The sequence below is a fragment of the Calonectris borealis genome, chromosome Z, assembly GCF_964195595.1.
Source record: "Calonectris borealis chromosome Z, bCalBor7.hap1.2, whole genome shotgun sequence".
NCBI lineage: Eukaryota > Metazoa > Chordata > Aves > Procellariiformes > Procellariidae > Calonectris > Calonectris borealis.
The window spans coordinates 22095928-22118088 of NC_134352.1; the positions used below are offsets into that span (position 1 = coordinate 22095928).

At 39.0% G+C, this 22161-nt stretch overlaps 1 protein-coding gene across 1 annotated transcript in view; it reads left to right on the forward strand.

Annotated features, from left to right (window-relative positions):
* The window catches only part of PGGT1B (protein geranylgeranyltransferase type I subunit beta), a 41830-nt gene that overhangs the window by 10960 nt on the left and 8709 nt on the right, over positions 1-22161 (forward strand). Inside the window, 4 exon segments of the mRNA XM_075137552.1 lie at positions 5236-5303; positions 10315-10466; positions 13222-13354; positions 19862-19907. Coding sequence (XP_074993653.1) covers positions 5236-5303; positions 10315-10466; positions 13222-13354; positions 19862-19907 — 399 coding nt within the window.

Below are 22161 nucleotides of genomic sequence, written 5' to 3' on the forward strand. Positions count from 1 at the left end.
GTCTTCTCCCCTTCTCTCTGTTTTCTTGCCCTCCCGTGGGAGGGGGAAGCGAGTGGGTGACTGTGTGGGTGCTTAGCTGCTGATCGGGGTCAACGCACCACAGCAGGGCATTACAGAACCTGGTAGAAAATTCAGAATTTGGTGTTTTAGAATACTTCTTAGATAGAGTCTCACAATATACCGTGGTAGTTTTAGGTAACATGTTTGTATTTACTGGGATGTGATATGTCTGATGGCTAATGAAAGCTTCAATTCAGAGATTTGTAGCCTTTGAAATTTCTGTGAGAACCTAACACTCATGAATGCAAAGTGGTGAGATCTTGATCTCGCTGTGTAAGAAGGCAAATATATACTCTGTGAACCTAACTGAAATGCACTAAAAGAAGCTAAAGACTAAGGTCTGTCAGGATAGACTATTCTTCTGTGGGTTTATTGTAACTGTGATTCGAACAAATAATGTCCTTTAGATACCATAATTTCAGCTCAAGTGTTCTAGAGACTGACTCAATACCAGTTCTAATTAGGAGGGAATGGCATGTCACACATGCAAGCTGACCCTCACACAGAAAGCTACCAACCCTGGCTGAATGCTTGGTCTCATTGCTGTCTTGTGCTTCTTAAAGGGCTCCTGTCTTCTATAACTCTTGCAAAATAGTTTGGCCTTATATTCCGTAGATTTTGGCCGTTGTTACTTTTCCTTACTTTTAGTAAATGCTCTGTTTAGGTGCATGGCTAATACGTGTTTTTGTTTTGTTTGTGTGTTCATTGCAGAAAGACCTCACTGTGTTGCCTTTTAGAAAAAAGTTGAAATCTTGAAAAAAAAACTTTTTTCTTTTTTCATTTTGAGGAGGGTGGTGCTCTTTTACAACTCTTACAAGAAATGATATTTATTTAGACTAAGACATACTTTTTAAAGTGTTAGTGAAATTGGAGAAGGGTTGACAAAAGACGGTTTCAGCCACTTGTTCTTAAGATTCTTGTCATGTCAGACCTTTATTGTTTTTCCTCTCATAAAGCAGCTCCTAGACAGAATTTCAAATTTATTTTAACTATCTTAAAGTGCAACTCTTAGCAATTTGAGAAAGATGTATCCCAGTTTCTTGCAGGTCACATTTAAAAACAGTTCAACACTTTTGGAAGAAAGTGAATCCAGAGCTCTGTACTTAAGTAATCTAATTACAGACAGACAGTGAAGGCCATATTCATCCACCATCCTCCCCCATAGCAACACTGGCACTTGTTTGACCATGCTTGAGAGCTGGTTTAGCTTGTTGAAGTAGCAGAAAAGCGTGCATTTATTTCTCTAACAGAAAGTTAGCTTTGTGTTGCATTGGTGAACTGTGTTGGCTGGGAGTGCTAGTGCCAGCCCAGTAAAGGAGAGGGAAGAAGACTCTACTGTTTGACAGCTGGATGCTTCACTGGCTTTGCTGTGCTAAGAAATGGCAGAAAAGGAGAGCTGAAACGTATTTCATTTGTGGGACTGAACCCCCAGGACTCATGCACAGCAGGCTGAAAACCATTACACTACATCAGGGACCTAAAACTTTCTTCTATGAAAGTCTAAATTTGGATTTGTGATAATGCCTCTTCTTTACTTGCGTGTCAGTACTGGGAAAATGGATAAAATGTCATTGATTGTTTTTGAGATCATTGTTACATGTGAGCTTTCTTGAGCAAAAATACGAATTTTCCTCCAACATAACCTTCTTTAATGGCTACATTTGAAGTATTTATCTGGATGTATAATGGACTTTCATTTTAGAGTATGCAACTTTGCATTTTATGACATGTTCCAGTGCTTTGATTTATAAGAATAATTATTTTTTAGCCCTAGTTCAGTAAGAATTGCTTATGCTTACTTTCATCTGGATGTACTGACTGTGTCAGCCTATGTTAAAGCTGTGATATTTGTTTTTTATATTAAGATGTTTATGATGTATGTAAGCTTGCTTCTGTACTTAGCAAAATGAGTACTTAGCCTTGGAACCAGAGGAATGCATAGGTAACCTGAATGGGAAGAAATAGTGGTAAAACTTATCAATCTTGCCATGCAAGACAAATTATAAAACATAAATAACAAAAGAGCTCCCAGGATAAGCCGTCTGTGGTCATCATTTGGAACTGTATTACATGTCTTAAAGAGTTTCTGGCCTACGCATATGGAATTAACATGGTTTTTTTCACGGAAAAGTCTCAGCTCTTGATTTAAGTGTGGAGTCTTTTGGTTTAGGAAGAGGGTCAGTTTTCTTTAGTTCTGTTGTCAAACGTGAAAAGTTTTTCCAGGTGTGTTTTGTTCAGCTTGCAATAGTCATGCAGCGAATTGATGAAGAGTTTATTGCTTTTTGCTCTGTCTTAAGCTCTTTCAGAAAGTGGTTAAATACGCTTAACTCTGAAAGTGAACACTAGGTGGTACCACTTCATAACCACAGTTATACTTGATGCTTCAGTGGGCTGTGCTGCAGTTGAACTTGTCATTCCAGCATTTTTTTACACGGGACACGATCATATCCTTTTAATTAGGGTATATTTAGTTTCTAATTCTATTTCTGATTCTGACAGGCTGTTTGTGATTCAGGAAAGTAGGCAAGAGTTTGATTAGCGCTACTAAGCTATTACATAAGATAAGAAGTACAAGTACTTTGCAATAAAATAGTAAAACCAACTTCATAGAAGGTGAGGTGATGTGCATAAACTGAAAGACAGTTTTGCCCTAATTTCCCTTTAGTTCCCATTTGGTTTTGAACTTGTATGTTCACAGGAAGCTAAAAAAAAAATTTGAGACATAACGTCAATGTGCCAGAGTCATCTGGTTAGAAATTAGCTGTTTTCACTTCCTGTTTTACAACTTCCTTTATCAGCTCAGCATTCTATTTTTTAATTCAAGAATTGTAGCTAGAAATTTAGCAATTCACTTGTAATGTTGAAGGTCTAGGAAGCATCTATTGCATGCACATTAATGACAAAAGTTTTTTTGTTTGGAGGAAGGGATAAAATTCCCTTTAAAGATTATGCGGCAGTAAGGGCATTGAAGAGCCATGCTGTTCTTCTGTTTCTCCTAGGAGCCAGCGTGTAAAGTCTGGGATGGGAGATTGGAAGTCACTGACATAAAGAGTCAAAATAGATTTTTAAATCAATGGTAGCAATACAGTTAAAAATCCAGCAATTTAAAATTAGCAATGCTGCTTTTTAGTTGGTGGCAGTTTAGTAGTACAAGAAAAGTTTTAAAATATTACACAAAAATTGAACAGCTAAAGGGAATAATAGAACCTGATTTCATTCATGTACTTTATTTTTAATCTCCCTTTTTCGTAGTAGCTGTCAAGTCAGAAGCCAAAGTGACCCACTAACAGCACACTGCACTTGGGTTTCATACTGCCATTTCTACCTTGATAATGAATTATAAGCTACAGTCTAAAAGGCTGATGATGGGGATCAGTCTTTCTGGGATGAATCCTTCCATCTAGCAACTAGCAACTGAGTTCTGTTTGACTTCAGAGCTGTCCTAATTGTAGCACGTTTTCATTTGCAGCAGGCCAGGACAGCTGTGTGCTAGTAGGATAGCAACTGTTTTCTGGATGAAGGGTTTCCACATTAGTGCCATTTCAAAGTTAATTTTGTAGTTTACTTAACCACTTAAGACATAGATTCATTTTTACTGAAAATGGGCCAAGTGAATGGTGGTTTTTCCGCAATGTCGCCTAGCAAATCTGGTATTTAAGAAGTAGGAATTCTAGTTCTCCTCTTACTGATTCATTCACATTGTGTCATTTTTCAAATTGTGATGCTTTTTCAGCAGTGTCCTTCAGCACCTTAGATAAGTCCTTAAGACTAATATTTATTGTGCTTTCCAGAACTGTTGCAACATGAAATGCAAGACTTTGACTCCAAGAGCTAACAGATAACTGTTCTTTGCTGGGAAGATTTAGATTATAACAAAATTTAACAGTTATGCATTTTTTGTCTATAAATACAGATACTCTTTCTGTTTTCTTTTTGTGGGTATAACTATAGCATACCAGTTGGTAGTGCAGGCTGAAATGACCTTCATTACACCTATAGAATCATTAAAAAGTGCTTTTGATTGAAAGGTGGAGGAAATGAAGAGTTGCAGGTGGGTTTATTTTTCTGTTAAATCATAGTTCACTCTCTGTAAGTTAGATCCAAAGACTTGTCTGGTAGAGAAACTTGCATATTTTAATCACATTGAAGTACTTAGACTGATGAAAGCTTCTAGTTAAAATGTTGCATACATGCAGAATGTATTTAAAATTAGAAGCTAATGTGCTGATAAATGACACCAGAACTGGTAGACCACATTTTATAGTCATGTTTTTTAGGACTTCAGCTTTATAACTATTCTTGGTTAGTCTGGTGCAATTTTCCCTAATCTGCATGAGGATTTTTAGATTAAAGGCTGAAGACCTGAAAAAAAAAAAAAAGGGGGAGACAATTTAAGAACACCCAAGTGCTGTTGAACTACGTTCATTAGGTTTTTACTTTCAGAGGAGGAGTAAAGTAATTGAGTTTTGCCATGCAGAAGCAGATTTGAGCCTTGCAAACCTGTGTTTAGCTCTGGACAGCGTGTGGTGCATGCTTCTGTATGCTGCATGCTCAGGTACTGTGACACATTTAAAACAAATTATACTGAATCACTAACAGAAATGTTTGATAGCTGCAATGTTCTTGTACCTGTGTTTTAGGCTCCAATTAAAAATTTGCCTTTCACATCATTTTAACTATTTCACTCTGATAGTATTGAGTTAGATCAGTGCTAGCTTAAAACTGCAAAGAGTTTGTTTGTCCTTGTACGTTTTGCAAAGTATCTTAAAACAATTCTGCTTGGGAACAGATGGTATTACCAGGCAGGAATCCAGGGAGGAAAAAAAATCTGTTAACTCTGGGCACTTTTCCAAGGGAGAAATCTCTTTTTTTGTGTGAGCATCGACGACAATTCTGTGCTGATATGAACACTGTATTTCCACCAAATGAAAAAAATCTGTTTCTTTGTCACTACAGCAGTATCAAGTTTGCTTGTGGTTTTCTTTGTTTTGTTTTTTTTAATCAGAGTGATAACAAACTGAGGTTGGGAACATGCTGAAAGACACATGCAAACTCTAGTAATATTGTGAATAGTGTTGAACTAACATGTCTTGATCTTGACTAGAGAATTATGGTTTATAATGAGTGTTTCAGCAAAGCAAGCTAGTTGAGTCTTTATTTTTTTATCTTTTCCAGGATCAAACTTGAATCGCTGTGGATTCAGAGGCTCTTCGTATTTAGGGTTGCCATTCAATCCCTCCAAGGTCAGTTAAGTGTGTGCGTGCGTATGTGAAATATTTTCAATTAGGCAATAAATGATCTTGTGTCTTTTTTATAATATTAACTACATAATTATGGAATATCTGGAAGGCAGGGATTTTTGCACTGTTAATACACTGAAATGTTTGCAGAGCTTTTAAGAAGAAACGTACTAAAATGGTACTGCTTGAGTTTCCAAGGCAGTGAAGAAATTGACATACAAATTGTGGCTTGCCTCAGTGCGCTCTCCCCCTTCTCTGATCTGTTACTGAAGTAGGGAAACTTCTCTAACTCAAGAACTATCACCTGGTAGAGGAGGGCAGAATAGCTCTGTATTAAGTGATGCAGCACATGCTGTTCTTCGGTATTCCTCTTCCTATGATGAAACATGCGTACTTGATTGCACCTGGTATCCACTCAAACATAGGCAAGGCTCTGCTCATCCTGGTTTCTCGTGACCATAAGAGAGGATGCTTTGAAGCCCATGGAACTAGAGGTTCAAGAGAGCTAAATCTGTATACGAAAAGAAAGTGCCCTTAATACAGGAGAGAAAGGAGGTTAGCAGAGGCTGCTAAAGATAGTACAGAAGGTCTGATATGGTTGGAAGGGGGAAGTAGAGGCCAATGTGCAGGAAGGACTGTGAAAAAGGTACAGTAGTTCTGTCCTGTGTTTGAGAGTGAAGAGTCAAATCTCACTAAAGAGTGGATGAAAAATCTGGAAGAGCAGTAAATTATCACCAAGTACTTGATTTTTGTAGTGGTCAGATAGCAAGATTTTAAATATAAATGAATGAATGAATCTTGGGATCTGAAATTGAAAGCAAGGATGGACATCTGATACACTAGTGACTGTAACCGAGTGTAGGAATGCTTGAACTAACTTGAGTATGAAGGTAGTACAGCAGCCTGTTTTGGCCTTGTTTTTATTTACTCTTAACAGCATAATTTTATGCTTGTGAATAACTTGTGGGAATGTTAATCTACATTGGAGTAATAACTGCATATGCCTCTTTGTATAGCAAGTCAGCCAAGTATTCATAGCAGTAGTACTCCTAGGTTGTGCTTTCTAACAAGGGTAAAATAATTGTGAAGGGGGTTTTTTACATCTCTTCACTGGGTGCTACAGCAGCATGTGACAGGCAAGGTAATTTATCTCTTGGTTTACTTTGGTATTTATCCTATTTTAGACTACAGAGGGTGTCTGCAGTGAGCTGGGACTGTAGTAGCAAGATGAATTCATCATCTGTTTTAATTGGAATTAACCTCGGTGGCAATCCAACCACCCGCTGAGCTTGAAGGAAAAAAGGGAAACTTCTATTTAAAACCTGAAACAGTTTGGGATCTGTAGTGGTGACTTACAGGGATACTTTGTTAAAGTTTAAAGACAAAAGAGTAGACGATAATTACAGTATAGTCGCACAAGGAAAAGGCTGATTTTACTCAGAAGGAAGATGGTTGTCTTGATAACAATCACCTAAAGAATTGAGGATGTTATGCTATTATTGTGGCATAACAGCATTATAAAATGCATAAAGACATAATTCTACCAAACTGAGAAAATAAAAACATATCAGTCATGTTTCCTCAAAGGTTTGGGTCAATGCCATGTGCTGTAGTGCACTAAATCAATGCATGCTTTTGGAAACGTATTTCAAATCCTCCCCAGCGTATAAAGCTTCAAGAGCGAGTTCTGGATATAGTTCTGAATCCTTGTAAAGGCCGCTGCAGACAAAAAGTCCGTAAGATCAGCAAAGCGTCATTATCCCTTCCCAGCACTTTCTGGTGTTTTGATTTAACTCTCAACTTCCAATAGTACATGCTTCATACTTAAATATTCTCCTTTCAGGAAATGTGTTGTGGCCCATAGATGTGTTAGCCAATCTGCAGAAGGTACAAAAGGGTGGAATCACGTAACCTGTGGAAATTAGCTACAAGGTCATTATCTCTAGAAAACTGTCTGCAGATGGATGTGCTTTTTATTCAAGCATTGCAATACTTTTTTCATTGCATCTGCATTAGAGGGATCACATCTGCTTGATTTATTGCATACAAAGGTTTAAAGTGGTTCTGGCACTGTTGCCCTACAATGTTCTGAAATAACTCAGAAAAAGCAAGACTTGGAAATCCACTGCCATGACTTTGAATTATGTTTAAGGTCTTGTCATTTTTCTTTATTCATCATTTTAAAATGTTCTATTAAATCTATGGCTTGAAAAATAATTTTTGAAAAAGCCTATAAGCATTTTGGATTTGCGTTGAGAGTTACTATTTATTACATGCCACTACAGTGATTTCATTCTTGAACTCTGAGAAAGTGCCATACTAGAGGTAGCCAAATCTCTTCTGTCACTAGGGACTCTTCAAAATAATAGAAAAAAGCAAGGGATATGTTAGAATTTCCAACTTTACTAAATGTTACCAGGATAGCTCATTTGGTTTTGGTTTGGGGTTTGGTTTTTTCAGCTGTTATCCTTTCAGTGTTTGATGGTAGTATCTATGCAGCTCTTCGGGACTGAAAGAAAACCATATCCACTTGACCAAATCACCACACACAGCCTTAACAGTCCTTAACGGTCTTAACTGTAAATGAAGATAAGAGTGCTGCTTCTATCACTGCATTTAAACATGTATCATTTAAAATTGGGTAACAATTATTTTCTGAAATGGCTCAAGGTTCTGCAGTCTGTCTGGTTTGGGGTGAGCTTTATAATTTAGGGGTGGACAGTCTCCTTAGAGTTTCAGATAGGCCTACGTCTTTTCAATCTCTTCAAAGTGTTACAGATCAGTTTTAAGGGCTAGATTGAAAGCCAATACCTGGAACTTTTATGTAAGATCGTGGTAAATAACATATGCTTTCACTTGGGAAAAAAAGATCTGTTTTGTGTTCCCAACACAACATTGTATTTTCTCAAGGCTGAAACAATCCATGCTTGTAACACTGATGCCAGGTGTGAGAAGAAAGTTTTTTGAAAGTGGGACTTTGCCTGTGAGGGGAGTATGTTTAGTGGCATTCTTTATTAGTGCTTGGAGAGATCTTGCCCATGGTTTTGCAGCAGAGAGAGTTTCTTGGCCCTCTCTGCAGTAGTCAGCAGGAATTGTTGGTGACCATGAGTTATGTTTAAATAGCTGTTCTGGATAATGTGGTAGGGAGCATTATCACGTCACTGAACCAGATTTAAATGTTTGAAACCTTCCCCTCACCTTGCATCTTTAAGTGTTAATTCTTTTAAGGAAGGCTCATGTTGTAGAGGCCATGATGGTAACGCCCATAGAGCAGAACTGTTTTACTTCGTCACTGAGATCCAAGTTAATGTTTCCTGTGTGACCTACAAACTGTAATTATCACAAAAGGTGAAGTGTATAGAGAGACCAGGACCTGGCCATATCCCCATTGTTGTCTTCTCACAGAATGTCTGCACCAGTGTATTAATTCAGATCAGTAGAGAGCACTTTGTAAGAGCAGTTTAATGTGCGTGCTCCAAAAGAGTGAGACACACAAACTGGGCTCCTTTTAAATGAAACTGAAACAGAATGTGCACTCTGAATGAACTTCTCCATTAGCGGGCTGTTAGTCCACAGAGCCAGACTAGAGCTGGCACAAATTGTGAAATGCATATAATGTGGCCCTGGGCAACTGGCTCTAGGTGACCCTGCTTGAGGGTTTGGACCAGGTGATCCAGAGGTCCCTGCCAGCCTCCACCACTCTGTGATTGTGTGTGTGTGACTGGGGATGTGCAAGGCCGGAGGCAGTTATGGGGGCACTGGTGGCTCAGGGGTAGGAGTGGGAGCTGTTGAGATTTGTGCCCATTTCTCAACAGAGTCCAGAGCTGGAAATGAGGGAGAGGAGGTGCAACTCTCAGCACTCACTCCCTTGTTCCCCTTCTCTGTTGCATAGCTAGAGCTTTCTCAGTGCTGCTGCAGCCACTTTCACCTTGTTTTCTGCCTCCCTTTCCCAACTGTGTTGGATTCCCTAGTGTGAGAACAGTCCCTTGCTGTCTAGTGGGTAATAAGTATTTTTCTCTCAGTTTCTTATTAGAAACAAAGCTTTTTGGCTTTGGAAATAAGAGTGACTTGCCTGAAGAATACCTATTACACATAACATAATTTTAAATTTGTTTTTATACTGCTTTTTGCATGCATTTTTAGACTGAATTGCAAAATAAAAATGGCAACTGACTAGGCAATAATGCTAGTAAAATGTGATTTAAAAACTTGCTTGTCTCTACTACTCGGTATTGAAATAGCTTTTATCCTGTTTAAAGTGGTTGCCTTCCAGTTGCTCCAAATTGAACCATCCCAAGTATCCAAAGTCATCTTGTTACATGATTTCTGTTTTCACGAAGTGGTACAGTCCAGGATATGCCTATAAAATATCAGAAGGAAAAATAATAATTTTGGCACAGCTGTATCAATCCCCCGCCCATTATTGTGATTTTATCATGTGACTAGTCAGCATTTAACTCTCATTTTAGCTTCTCAGTTGACATTATTTGTTACGTAAATACTTTATTTAAGCTGTGATTATTGTTCTAGAATAGAGATGAAAGTAGATGAGAGGCTAATTTGGTATTGCTTCAGTTGACAGAGAGATTATTAACAATCCCTCACACTGCTTTCTACTTGTAGATCATTAGGTTGTAAAATCTTTGTTGAAGGGACCTCCAGAGGTTTGGCTGTTTAACAGTGCTTTCCCAGCTGCCAGGAGACTAATGCTCAGTGGTGTGTCAGGATAAACTTAGGTACAGTTGAGTACATCCCATCTTTTTGCTTAACTCTTGCATAAAGATCACTCTTGGCAAAGCTTCCTACTGACCAACTGTTTACAAGAGCAGCAGAGCTGTGCAGCAGCTTAGTTTGATTAGAAAAGCTGCGTGGGATGCCTTCAGTTTAACCGTAATGAGTGAAGGGAAAAAAACTTTGTTTACCTCTTAATTTAAAAAAAAACAAAGAATGCTTGACTGTAATAATAAGGTCTTACGATGTTTCAATATTTTCATTTTTCCCCCCTTTTTTCTAGGGTCCCGGTATATCTCATCCCTATGACAGTGGGCACATAGCAATGACTTACACAGGTCTGTCATGTCTGGTTATTCTTGGAGATGATTTAAGTCGAGTAAATAAAGATGCCGTACTGGCAGGACTGAGAGCTCTCCAGCTGGAGGATGGAAGGTAAAAGATATTTTATATTCTACAACTCGCTGGAAGGTTAATAGAAAACCCAGATCTGGAATAAAACATAAGAAAGTAGCTATATAATCTTTTCTTTCTATTAGAACATACTTTGGTGGGTAATCAGTATCAGTCATAGAACACATGCTAGTTTACAGGACCAAACAGCACTTTGTGTATAGATTTGTTTTCGTATTGGAGAATGACGGTATTTGCTTACAACTGTAGATACTTATTGGAAAACGAATGGATTCGTTTATGTCCTGAGGATAGTAGTTTTTCTGCTCTGTCCTTCAGATAAGTGAGGTTTTCTGTGTTTATATTGTCTGTTTTTTGCAGGGCCATGGAATGCTACTATGATGAGGTTTGCACTGCTTTGTGGGAGGATGGGCTTTATTTAGTCTTGAGAGATTCAGGATATCAATATGCAGGATGAATTAACCTATATACTACTTGTAATAGGAGTATAATATTACTAAACTTCATTGTGAGATCTGCCTTTTTTACATGCATTTTTAATAGATGGTGTATACCCCTTGATCTACTTCTGTTGGTGGGTCTTTTTGTTTGTTTTTTTTTTAATGCAGGCTGAAGCTGGTAGGTAATGAAAACTTTGGCTAGTGCACATGATCTGTCTATGTTGTTAAATTTTACTGAATGTCATTTTTGAAAGAGTACTTTAAGAAATGCAGAATTACAGAAATGTTGTTCCTGAAGGAATTATCTTTCACTTCACAATGAAATTACTGTCACTCTTCATGAGTTAAGAAAGCTTTTGTTTTGGTCAAGTGGCTGTGTATCGCTTAGACATCTTCTATAATTAAAACTTTTTTTTTGGTAACATAACTATAAAAATGCAGTGTTGAATGTGTTTTTAGAAAGAAGAAACAAACACAAAACTCCAGAAAGTTCAGAATGTAAGTGGTGAATAAGAACTATATGATGTACAGTTTTCTGTTATTTATAACAGCAGACTGACCTTAGTGGGCCAAATCCTAATGTATGCATATGGATACATATACATGTATTTGTTGATCTGCTATAGCTTGCAGTTTCTTCAAGCGTGTGGAGGTGCCTTTCCCATTCTCCAAGCATTCCTAGTATATGTTGGACCATTTTCGGAAAGGAGGGAGTTGCTCCCAACCCACTACATCTTGAAGTGGTTACTTGTCATCTTGCCTGATTACAGTAATAAGCTACATGCAGTTAACGTCTTCTACATGTTTGTATCATGTGTGGTTTTAATGTACAGACTGATAACTCTTCTACATGATCCTGTGTTTTATACTCCCTGCTGAAGAGTGCCAGCTAGCCCCTATAGGGAGAGGAGAGTGCTTTGCACTGGTATAGAATTGTTACTTCGACAGGAGTCAATTTCTAGTGTGACAGACATTTTCATATCTATGAAAACCCCCCAACGGGGGAGGATGTGTGAAGGTCAGAACTTGAGCTGGCCATCTTGTCCAGATGGAAACAGCAAGTGAGCTCAGTGAGGGAAAGAGACATTTTTGTGGTGTTACCCTAGTATAAGTATGCTAGTCTTAGTTAATAAGACAAGTGTGAAGAAACAAGAACTAACTAAATAAATAAATAGAAATTATATTGTCTCTTTTTACATTGTGAATAAATGTGCATATGTTAATCTCTACCTCACCCTAGCCGAATGTGATTTGAAGTATCTGGATAACATACGGTGCAGTTGTCACCCGACGATGGGGCGAGATTGTAAACCATAGACAGCACATGTTAAGAAGCGTCCTGGTTTCCCAGAATGTCCTGTGCCATATCCAGAGAACAATGGAGTTCATCCCTATCTGAGCTGCAGAGAGCAGGACCTGGCATCATTGGGGTTAGGAGAACTGAAAATGTCTCTCAGTAAATGTTGGAGGCTTTTCTATGTGAGAAGATAATGGGGTACATACTTGAATTGCAGAGTCAAAGAGGGAGTGTCATAGTGGTGACAGTTGTGCTTAAAAGTCAGAAGTACTTTTTTTTTTCTCCTTTTTTTAGAAGAGATTTGTCAGGAGGACTCATCAAAATACTCTATTGTGCTGGTTTCTTGCAAATGAAGTCATCAGAATATACTAACTAGCTCTTTGAACCAAGTGGAGGCTTGTCAGGCAGCAAGTCACAGCATCCATCTTCATTTTAAGGGTCTCTGAGAGGGCACAGGATTGTACCTAGATAACCCAGATACAACAACTTTAAAATGTTCGTAGAGTTTGGAAAGATTGTAGCCATAAGAAATCAAAAACTGGATTGAAGGTAATTTTCACTATTTGTATTAGAAATGGTAGTAATAACAATTACATTTATACATATCTGGGAAACCAATCCTGAAGTTGCAGTCAGGAAAGAAAGCCTTGTGAGCTACTAAGATTTCTGGGAGGGCAAAGAATTCTGCCTAAAACAGTAAATGTTAAAATGGTAAGTCATACCATCAGTATATACTGAGGTAGGTGAAAGACTGTAGGCATTAATGTCTTTGAATATATAAAGACCAATGTCATTTCATTGCTGGAAATAAAGTCACCCAGGCCCCTAAATGTTAATAGCTCTATTCATTTTGCTTGGCTTAGTTAGAATCACATCTTCTAAAAAGAAAATCTAGCATAGCTTTGGGTTATATTTGTGTGAATTCTGTAAATACAGTAGCTAACTTTTAAAGGAAAAATTATGCAATTCCTTGAGCTGCTTTTCATATTTTCTGATATAACCGGCTATTCAGTAATAATGACAGAAACGTTTCTTTCAGTTTCTGTGCAGTGCTGGAAGGAAGTGAAAATGATATGAGGTTTGTGTACTGTGCTTCCTGCATCTGCTACATGCTCGATAACTGGTCAGGCATGGATATGAAAAAAGCAATAGACTACATTAGAAGAAGTATGGTGAGTATTTGCAAAGTGTTATTTCTTACCACATTTTAAAGTTACTAGCTTTATTTCTTAACTATGACTAAAAATCTCTCTGTCCAAATTGAAATATTATCGTAATTTCTTTCTTTTCTGTTCCTGCTTTAGTGAGTTGAAAATGAAAAAGTACATTGGTTTTTTGCATTTTTACTTTCATTGTAATGTGTGTACTAGCAAGATAATTTTATTTGGTGTGTTCGTTCACTGCAAATTAAATCTGATCTTTTTTCTTCAAAACTCAATTTAAAATTGAAAGCAAATTTTTGAATACTGGGGCCTGATGTTCTTATAACTTAGAAAAAGTGCGTAAGTAAAGCACTGCATCACTAAAATTCTCACATTTCAATGAGCTGTAGTCCTGCTTTTTAAATGATATACAGAATCAAAGGAAAAACTAATTATTGACATCAGTTCAAGCTTAATAAGCATTTCCAATCATGCACTTCATTATTTAGATATTTGGAATGAAGGAAAATATTAAAATATTAGTATATACACATTTTTTTCTGTGCCTGTGCAAGCTGTCTTCATATTTGGTTGGAGCAAAAGAGTTTTCAGGTTTTTTTCACGATGCTTTCATTAGTTTAATTGAATTTCATTTTCCAAGATTAAAATAAATGTTTTTCAAAGAAGCTGAGTAAGCTTGAAAACTACAGTTCCCTGAATGTGAGGAAACGTACATAGTAAACTCTTCTGGTCCACAAAAAAGAGCCAAATTTATGACATATAACTTCTGTTGTAAGCCAGTATGGTTTAGTAGTCGCTGCCAGCAGTGAGATTGTAAAATTTAAGTGAGAAACAAGTTGAAAAAAAAAAGACGTAATCTCCTGCCTCAGACCAAATTGGTTTTTATTTTTTGTTTATTTTTTGATGAGGTAGTTAGATGCATAAGCATTTCTTACTGTACATCACAAGAAGCTTTGTGGCACACTGCCAAAGACTAGTTGGGAACATAATTTTCTTCATATGTTATTTTTCAAAAAATTTAAGATCAATCTAATTCATACGTTGTGCATTCATGACATTAGCCTGCATACTGGAATTGAGAGTATGAACAAAACTTTGTACTATCACACCTACATTGCTTGTAATGCCTTTTAATATGTTTCTACTCTGCTTACCCCCCCCCCAACACCCCTCAGCAGGACAGGGGAGAGAATAGGAAGAGCAAAAGCAGGAAAACTTATGGATCAAGGTAAAGACAGTTAGCTAAGTAAAGAAAAGAGGAAAAGAACAAGTGATGCAAAGGCAATTAGTCACTCACTTCCTCCCACAAGCAGACTGATGCCCAGCCAGTCTTCAAGCATCAGTCACCTTGGAAGACACCTCCCTCCTCCCCACCCCTTCTTCTTCTGCTACCCCAGTTCTATTGCTGAGCATGAAGTTACAACATATGGAATATCCCTTTGGCCAGTTGGGTTCAGCTGTCCTGACGTGTCCTCTTCCAGCTTCTTCCCCACCCCCAGCCTACACGCTGGTGGGTGGTGAAGTGGAAAAAAAGAGAAAGCCTTGATGCTGTGCTTGATGCTGATAGTCCATCCAACAGCTATCCCCTGGAGCCCATGTCCCCCCCACTTCTGGCAGGTCAGCCTATGAGCCCCTGGGATTTGTGGTCCCACTCCAGTTGCTGGTACTCAGACCGCCTGTCTTACCCACCAGCTATTTGGGCCTAACGTTTGCTAGCATTCTCATAAACACACACTCGGAATAGCTAGTGCATGTCCACAGAAGATAGTTAAAAATAGGATTTAATAAGTCTTGGACCTATCAAGGTGATCAAAGGCAGAGCTCAGTCATACAAGCATATGGACCAGCAGTCTGCTTACGCTCTACTAACACCTTTTATTCCCTTTTTCCCTCTGTTTTCCCTTGCTTGTTCCTCCCCATTGGTTCCTCTCACCATTGGTCCTTTCCCTAGCCATCCCATAATAAGTTGTGCACACCCCTGCATTCCCCAGAAAACACCCCATAGGAAGTTTTATACAATCCCAGAATTTTCTTCCCCTGCATCCCATAAGAGCCCCTGTACCCCAGTAGTAGCCCGCTTTAGCTAGCCTGGGTTTCCAGGGTGAGAATGTCCCTGCTGAATCCTCTCGGTGGGTTTCACCCAGGGACTATGAGTTATCCGTTCTCCTTTCACAGTCAGGGAGCAGCCCAGTCGGGGTGCTCGCTTTTCACTGATAAGGTCAGGAGGGTTCTTCTTTCTCTGATCCTTGCTGGACCTTTGTGTTTATTGAGATTAGGCTTTAATCAGATAGCTTAGCAGCGATACAATAGGAGAATGAAATATTAAGAAAGAATAGAGAACAAAACCTAAGAGCAAAATCCTCATTGTGTTGTTCTATACATCACATCAACTGTTAGTTAGCATTTTATACACTTGAGTGCAGTTTTGGTCCCAAAGGATATGGTGAAACTAGGAAGGGTACAAAGAAAGTTAGTTGAATTATCAGAGATACGAACCAGCTTGTGTAAAAGGAGCATTTAACATACTACGACTTTTCATTCTGGAAATGAGATGATTAAATGGAGTGTGACAGAGGTGTGTAAGGTAATAAGTAGCACTGAAAAGATGAAGTGAGCAGGGAGCAATTATTTCTTTCTAAGAGAAGAACTAGAGAGCATCATATGAGGCCATTGGTAAAGCAGGCAAGTGGAGATTTTTTGAAAGTTTGGAGCTTTGAAATGGCACTGGACATTTACTGTCTACCGTGATCTTGAACCACCTTTATAGTTTGCTTCTAGAGCCTTAGCATTAATCCTTGTACTTGCAAATTCCAATTGTTAACGTTCCTACTGAGAAAATTGACACCACTTTAAAAAAAAAAAAAAAGATTGAATGCTGAACAGAAGAAGACCTCTCAAAAGGGCTCGTAGTAATACTTTAGTTGACCAGTGAAATAAAACTGGAGTCTGGGCATGGTTGAAGTCCAGAGGATGCTATGGCTTATCATGAAGACTCTCTCTTTTCCTGGCTAGCTCAGAGAGTAACTTAGAGATCCTGTAAGCAGTGTTCTGTAGGCAGCAGTCATCTTAGCATGTGCTAATGTGTTACAAGAGGTGCTATATTTTTGTCCAGGTTTACTGTTGAATTGGTAGATTGACTGTGGTAGATACACTGTGTTCAGTAGGACTTCTTTTTTAAAAGCGTTGGTATACTGTTAATTCACTGCACCGTTGGTATGCACATGTACCCTAGTTTTGCCTGCGTTTTCTGGGGGTGCAGTTTGGTCAGACCAGTATTTCAGTGCACTGACTTGGTTGCAAAGTGTCTGGGACTTCTAGGCAGATACACAAAATCTTTGCATCCTGCTTGGTCACATTGTAGAGTTGAAGATGTGTCTGAAGAAGTCTCAAATGTCAGGGAGTAGCCCTTTGTGAAAATCATTTCATAGTGGTTCCTTCCTCTCATTCATCTCTTTCCATGACCCTCCTTGAGATATATTCCAATTCAATTAGCTATTACATGAACCAAGTATTCTTAAAGTGTATTTCTTAAATACAATGAATGTGAAATGCGGTATCCAAGAATGTTAGCTTGATTTCTCCTGTTAAGATTTTGTAGATGGTGCTAAAAATAACCTATATATATTACAATTCAAAGTAAATTCTATTTGAGATTACTTCATTTGTTATTCCTTATGTAAGTAACTATACAGTGAATATTGCTATAGACTTTCTTGCAAATGCTTTTTCCTGTTTTGCTGCAATGTTACCTCGTTCTGGTACTTCCATTAATTATAAAATAAAAGAGATTGCGTTGCTCAGTGGTAAACTGCTGTGACAGAAAGGTGCAGTTTTTACTATCATATGTCGTCATTCGCACATAGATGAAGCAAGTGATAGTTCACAGACTGTTTTTCAGTTATTCAAATTGGCATACAGATGAAGTGCAACTAACCTGGATGGAGAGTAACATGACTGGTTAAACACAGTAATCTTTGTAATAAGCTTCTCGATTTTTTAGCTTATTCTTTGGAATTTATTTTCTTTAGTGAGGCAGTATTAGAATTGTGACATAATTCAGTACAGCTGAAGGAAGGAGAGGGTTTGTGTAGTTAGGCATGTCAAGAACAGCAGAAGACTGTAACATGAAACAATGGTGTTGCTTTATTCAGGAAAGTGTGTTAAAAAGAATTGAATCTTTATACAGAATGGATAGCCCTCTTGTTATCACTTGACTAAAAAGTGTTTATACAATACTGATCACAAAAATAACTCTGGATCAGTTTTATTGTCAATAAAATAGTCAGGTTCCAATCACACAATTTTTATCAGCATAGGCTGATTTTTGGCTTTCACATTCAAAAGTCAGATATATCACTAGTGAAAAAACAAGACACTAAGATGCTGAAATTTTGAATGACTTCACAGACTCTAAAATACCGCTTTTTGCAACATTGCTTGGTTTACTGCAAATTTGTTTTTTAAGAAGAGATATTGCAAGAAGCTTTAAGTATGCTTCTTCTAGTATAGTAGAGTCCTCTTGAAATGCAGGTATATGAGTTGATACAATTAAGCTGGTTGTGAAACTTCTAGACTATGAAGCAAAGATTGTTCCCAACAGGATTTACACATTTCCTGAGAATAGTATTTAATTATGCAGTTTTCATGTTGCAGTAACCTAGAGCCTCTTTTGCATATAATTTCCTGGGTCTTTTCAAAAGGACAAAGAAACAAAAATATTTCCGTAGTTCTTTAATGCACACAAGTCCCCAAAGAGCAGCTGCTATTTGTAAATAAATAGCCACCAGTCAGCCAAAGGTCAACTATTGTCTGTTAAAATTTCAAGCTAATTGTACAGCCCAACATAATACACTGTCTGGGATGCACACTTAACAGCTTTTCTCCAGAGCTAATTACTTTGTCATACATAAAGCAAACTACCTCCTCTTATAATTACTGTTTGTAGAATTAATTAGCTTTGCCAGCATAGCTTTGCTAATCAGCGTGCCTCTGCTTAGCAATTAATAGGTCTGTGGAGTGTGGTAGCACATTTGCATTGCGTTCTCAAAAGGCAGTGCTGAGAGTTTACACTGTGTGTTTTAACATTCAGACGTTCATAGGGATTACTTAAAATTGACTGATTCAAACTTTAGAATGTCAAGCTGCAGCTTGACGTGTACGTATCAGATGTTAGTCTTTTTAGTTGCTTCAACTTGCAGCAACAACTCAAAAACCGAGGAATATAGTTTTAATGTAGCTTCTGTGTCTGCTTCTCTTTACTTTTTTCTTCTCAATGTCCGCTTTAAAAACAGATCTACAAAATAATCCTTAGGTCATTCCTAAAGACCTGCTAGCTCCTGTAGCCATTCTTTGGTTAGGACTATGGGAGTCATTAGTGGTCTGTCAAGGTGTCCTGTGTCTATTAGCCACTGTTAAATGTTTTGGAGAAAACATGAGAAATTCATAGTCGGCACCAGACGGGGGGGGAGCGGGAGGAGTGGGAAGAAGCTAAAATTGCTTTCTAACTGTCTGGTCAGATATTGAACGAATCATTAATTGGGCAGTTAACTTGGAAGATGTAGGACCTGTGTAATTTAGCTTTCAACAGTTAAACTTCATTTTTGTCCTACTAAACAGTTTAGTATTTGTCCAGTGATAATTTATTAAGTATTCTGTGAACTCTTGTAAAATAAACATTTTCCATTTTATTAATAACTTACTGTGATCTCTTGTTTCTTTTAATGCAAAATGATTTAATGAATTTTTAGGGGAGAAAGATTGTTATTCCTACATATACAATATCATCTGCTCCTAAATTGCTCCTAACAGACCTGTACTATAATATTCTTGGTGCTTTGTTCATCAGACTCAAGTTTCTCCTTTTTCTTTCACTTAACAAAGTGATTTTTCAGCATTGTTGAAGTATTTTTTAACGGTAATATTTTATAGGGCAGGTTAAGTTTAGTCCAATAGTATGTTTTATTACGTGGCCACTTCTGGTTCCCCCCGATCTTCATTTTTTTTAAAGCCTGATGTTCTTGCTTCTTACTAAAGCATTTCTTGTACTTCAGTATTTTACACACGGTAGTCCCTTGCATTTTGCCTTTTTGTATGTTAACCAGCTTTTGGGTTAGAGACAGATTTAATTTATCCATTTAATTTTGTTTGGAATTACATATCCATTTTCTCTTTTTATAAAGACAAAAAAAGCGTTTGTTTGGTTTTTTTTCTTTAATGGTTATCTGCATCGCATGCTTTCCCTTTTTGGCAAAGACACGTTTACCCAATTTCAGACTTTTAACATACGTCACAACTAAAATGAACTCCATGAAAGTCATAAAAGCTTCCTGCATTGAAACAAGGCTGATTTGTTAACTGTTTTGTGCCAAGAGCTTTTTGAGGCATAAGTTCAGAATTTAATCAGGTTAAATGGTGGTTATGGTCTGGTGATAATTTTGCTACTAAACTGAGAAATTGCAATGTCTGTGAAGGTGATGTGGTTCTAAAGTAACTGTTTTGTGGGGTTTTTTTCTTCAGTCTTACGATAACGGCCTGGCACAGGGAGCTGGACTGGAATCTCACGGTAAGAATGTTAAAATATTCTACACCTATTTTTTAAGACTGGGATTGAAAATGCTGTAAGAGGTGCAGGGTATGTCATGCCTGTCCTTCTTTTCTGATTTTAAGGAGGTGGGATGAGGAAGAACAAATCCAAAACATGCCTCAGAATATCATCTATCTTTTCCCTTAGTGCCAGGTTAATATCAGACCAGCTGGGCTCTTAATATATGAACTCTATTAATCTTACCTCATGAATGTTTTGTTGAAAGGTGTTGGCAGTAGTCCTTGACTCTTTCTGGCAGAGCAAACTTTTTCCACATTGCTACTCTGTGGTTTTATCTGCAGCAGATTTTGTGCAATGCACCTGATAATCTCCAGTTTCAGCAGCTATTAGTAAACCTAGGAACATTTCCTCTGATAGATTACAGCATCCATTGGGGGCTCAAATCTTGAAGCAGCAGTTAATTTTTGTAAACAGTAGTTTCACAACAGTAGTTGTGAAGATGGGAATTCCCAAGGGACTGATATTTTTAAGCAAAATGTTTTTCTATCCCATGAAGTAGTGGTCTGCTCGTGACAGACAACCTGTTGACTTTTATGTGACTGATACTAAATCTATCAAATGTTTGCTAGCTTATCCTTAGTATTGAGCTTTGATAGTATTCCATCTTTTTTCTTCCTGCAGGATGGATAAAGTTGAAAAACTTAAATTAATACCCTTATATATTTACAAAATGAGTTAACTAAGTTACTGTAGAACGCTAGTGATAACAGATAGCATTACTTCAGCATCCTTCTCCTGCTGCATTTCAGCATCAGAATGAAAATAACCTTAGAGTTCCTGGGGTCTTCTAGCACCAGGGTAGTGTGAGGAATGTCGGGCCCCAAGTCTTGTGTCAGCAGCTTGCTTACGGTCTTTCCCAGGCTATAATTTTATCATATCAGGTAGTAGACTCAGAATGAGTTTTGATGGGCTTTAAAAAGTGATGACCATGATACACAAAGAACATGAATTTATCTTCTAATTCCAAATTTTACTTGCAGTTTCCTTGACAACAAAAAGTTCCTTAGAAGTATAATTTGTGTTTATTGCAACCATAACAATCCAGTAGCCTTTTCGTAGTATTAACCATGCTTGTTTTCCCCGCCTTGTTTTCCCCCGCCTTGTTTCCTTCTCTTTCTCCTTCTTTTTTCTCTTCTTTTTTCTCTTCTTTCCTTCTTGTTTCCCCTTCTTGCTTGTTTCCCCTTCTTGCTTGTTTCCCCTTCTTGCTTGTTTCCCCCCGTCCGTGTTTCCCCCCGTCCGTGTTTCCCCCCGTCCGTGTTTCCCCCCGTCCGTGTTTCCCCCCTTCCTTCTTTTCCCCGTTTCCCCCGTCCGTGTTTCCCCCCGTCCGTTTCCCCCCTTCCTTCTTTTCCCCGTTCCCCCCGTCCGTGTTTCCCCCCGTCCGTTTCCCCCCTTCCTTCTTTTCCCCGTTTCCCCCGTCCGTGTTTCCCCCCGTCCGTTTCCCCCCTTCCTTCTTTTCCCCGTTTCCCCCCGTCCATGTTTCCCCCCGTCCGTTTCCCCCTTCCTTCTTTTCCCCGTTTCCCCCCCGTCCGTTTCCCCCCCGTCCGTGTTTCCCCCCCGTCCGTGTTTCCCCCCCGTCCGTGTTTCCCCCCCGTCCGTGTTTGTTTCCCCCCCGTCCGTGTTTCCCCCCCGTCCGTTTCCCCCCCGTCCGTTTCCCCCCCGTCCATTTCCCCCCCGTCCGTTTCCCCCTGTCCGTTTCCCCCGCTTCTCTTCTGCCCCCCTTCCCTTCTTGCCCCCCCTTCCCTTCTTGCCCCCCCTTCCTTCCCTTCTTGCCCCCCCTTCCCTTCTTGCCCCCCCTTCCCTTCTTTCCCCCCCCTTCCCTTCTTTCCCCCCCCTTCCCTTCTTTCCCCCCCCTTCCCTTCTTTCCCCCCCCTTCTGTCCCCCTTCCCTTCTGTCCCCCCCCTTCTGTCCCCCCCCTTCTGTCCCCCCCTTCTGTCCCCCCCCCCTTCTTTCCCCCCCTTCTTTCCCCCCCCTTCTTTCCCCCCCTTCTTTCCCCCCCCTTCTTTCCCCCCCCTTCTTTCCCCCCCCTTCTTTCCCCCCCTTCTTTCCCCCCCTTCTTTCCCCCCCCTTCTTTCCCCCCCCTTCTTTCCCCCCCCTTCTTTCCCCCCCTTCTTTCCCCCCCTTCTTTCCCCCCCCTTCTTTCCCCCCCCTTCTTTCCCCCCCTTCTTTCCCCCCCTTCTTTCCCCCCCTTCTTTCCCCCCCCTTCTTTCCCCCC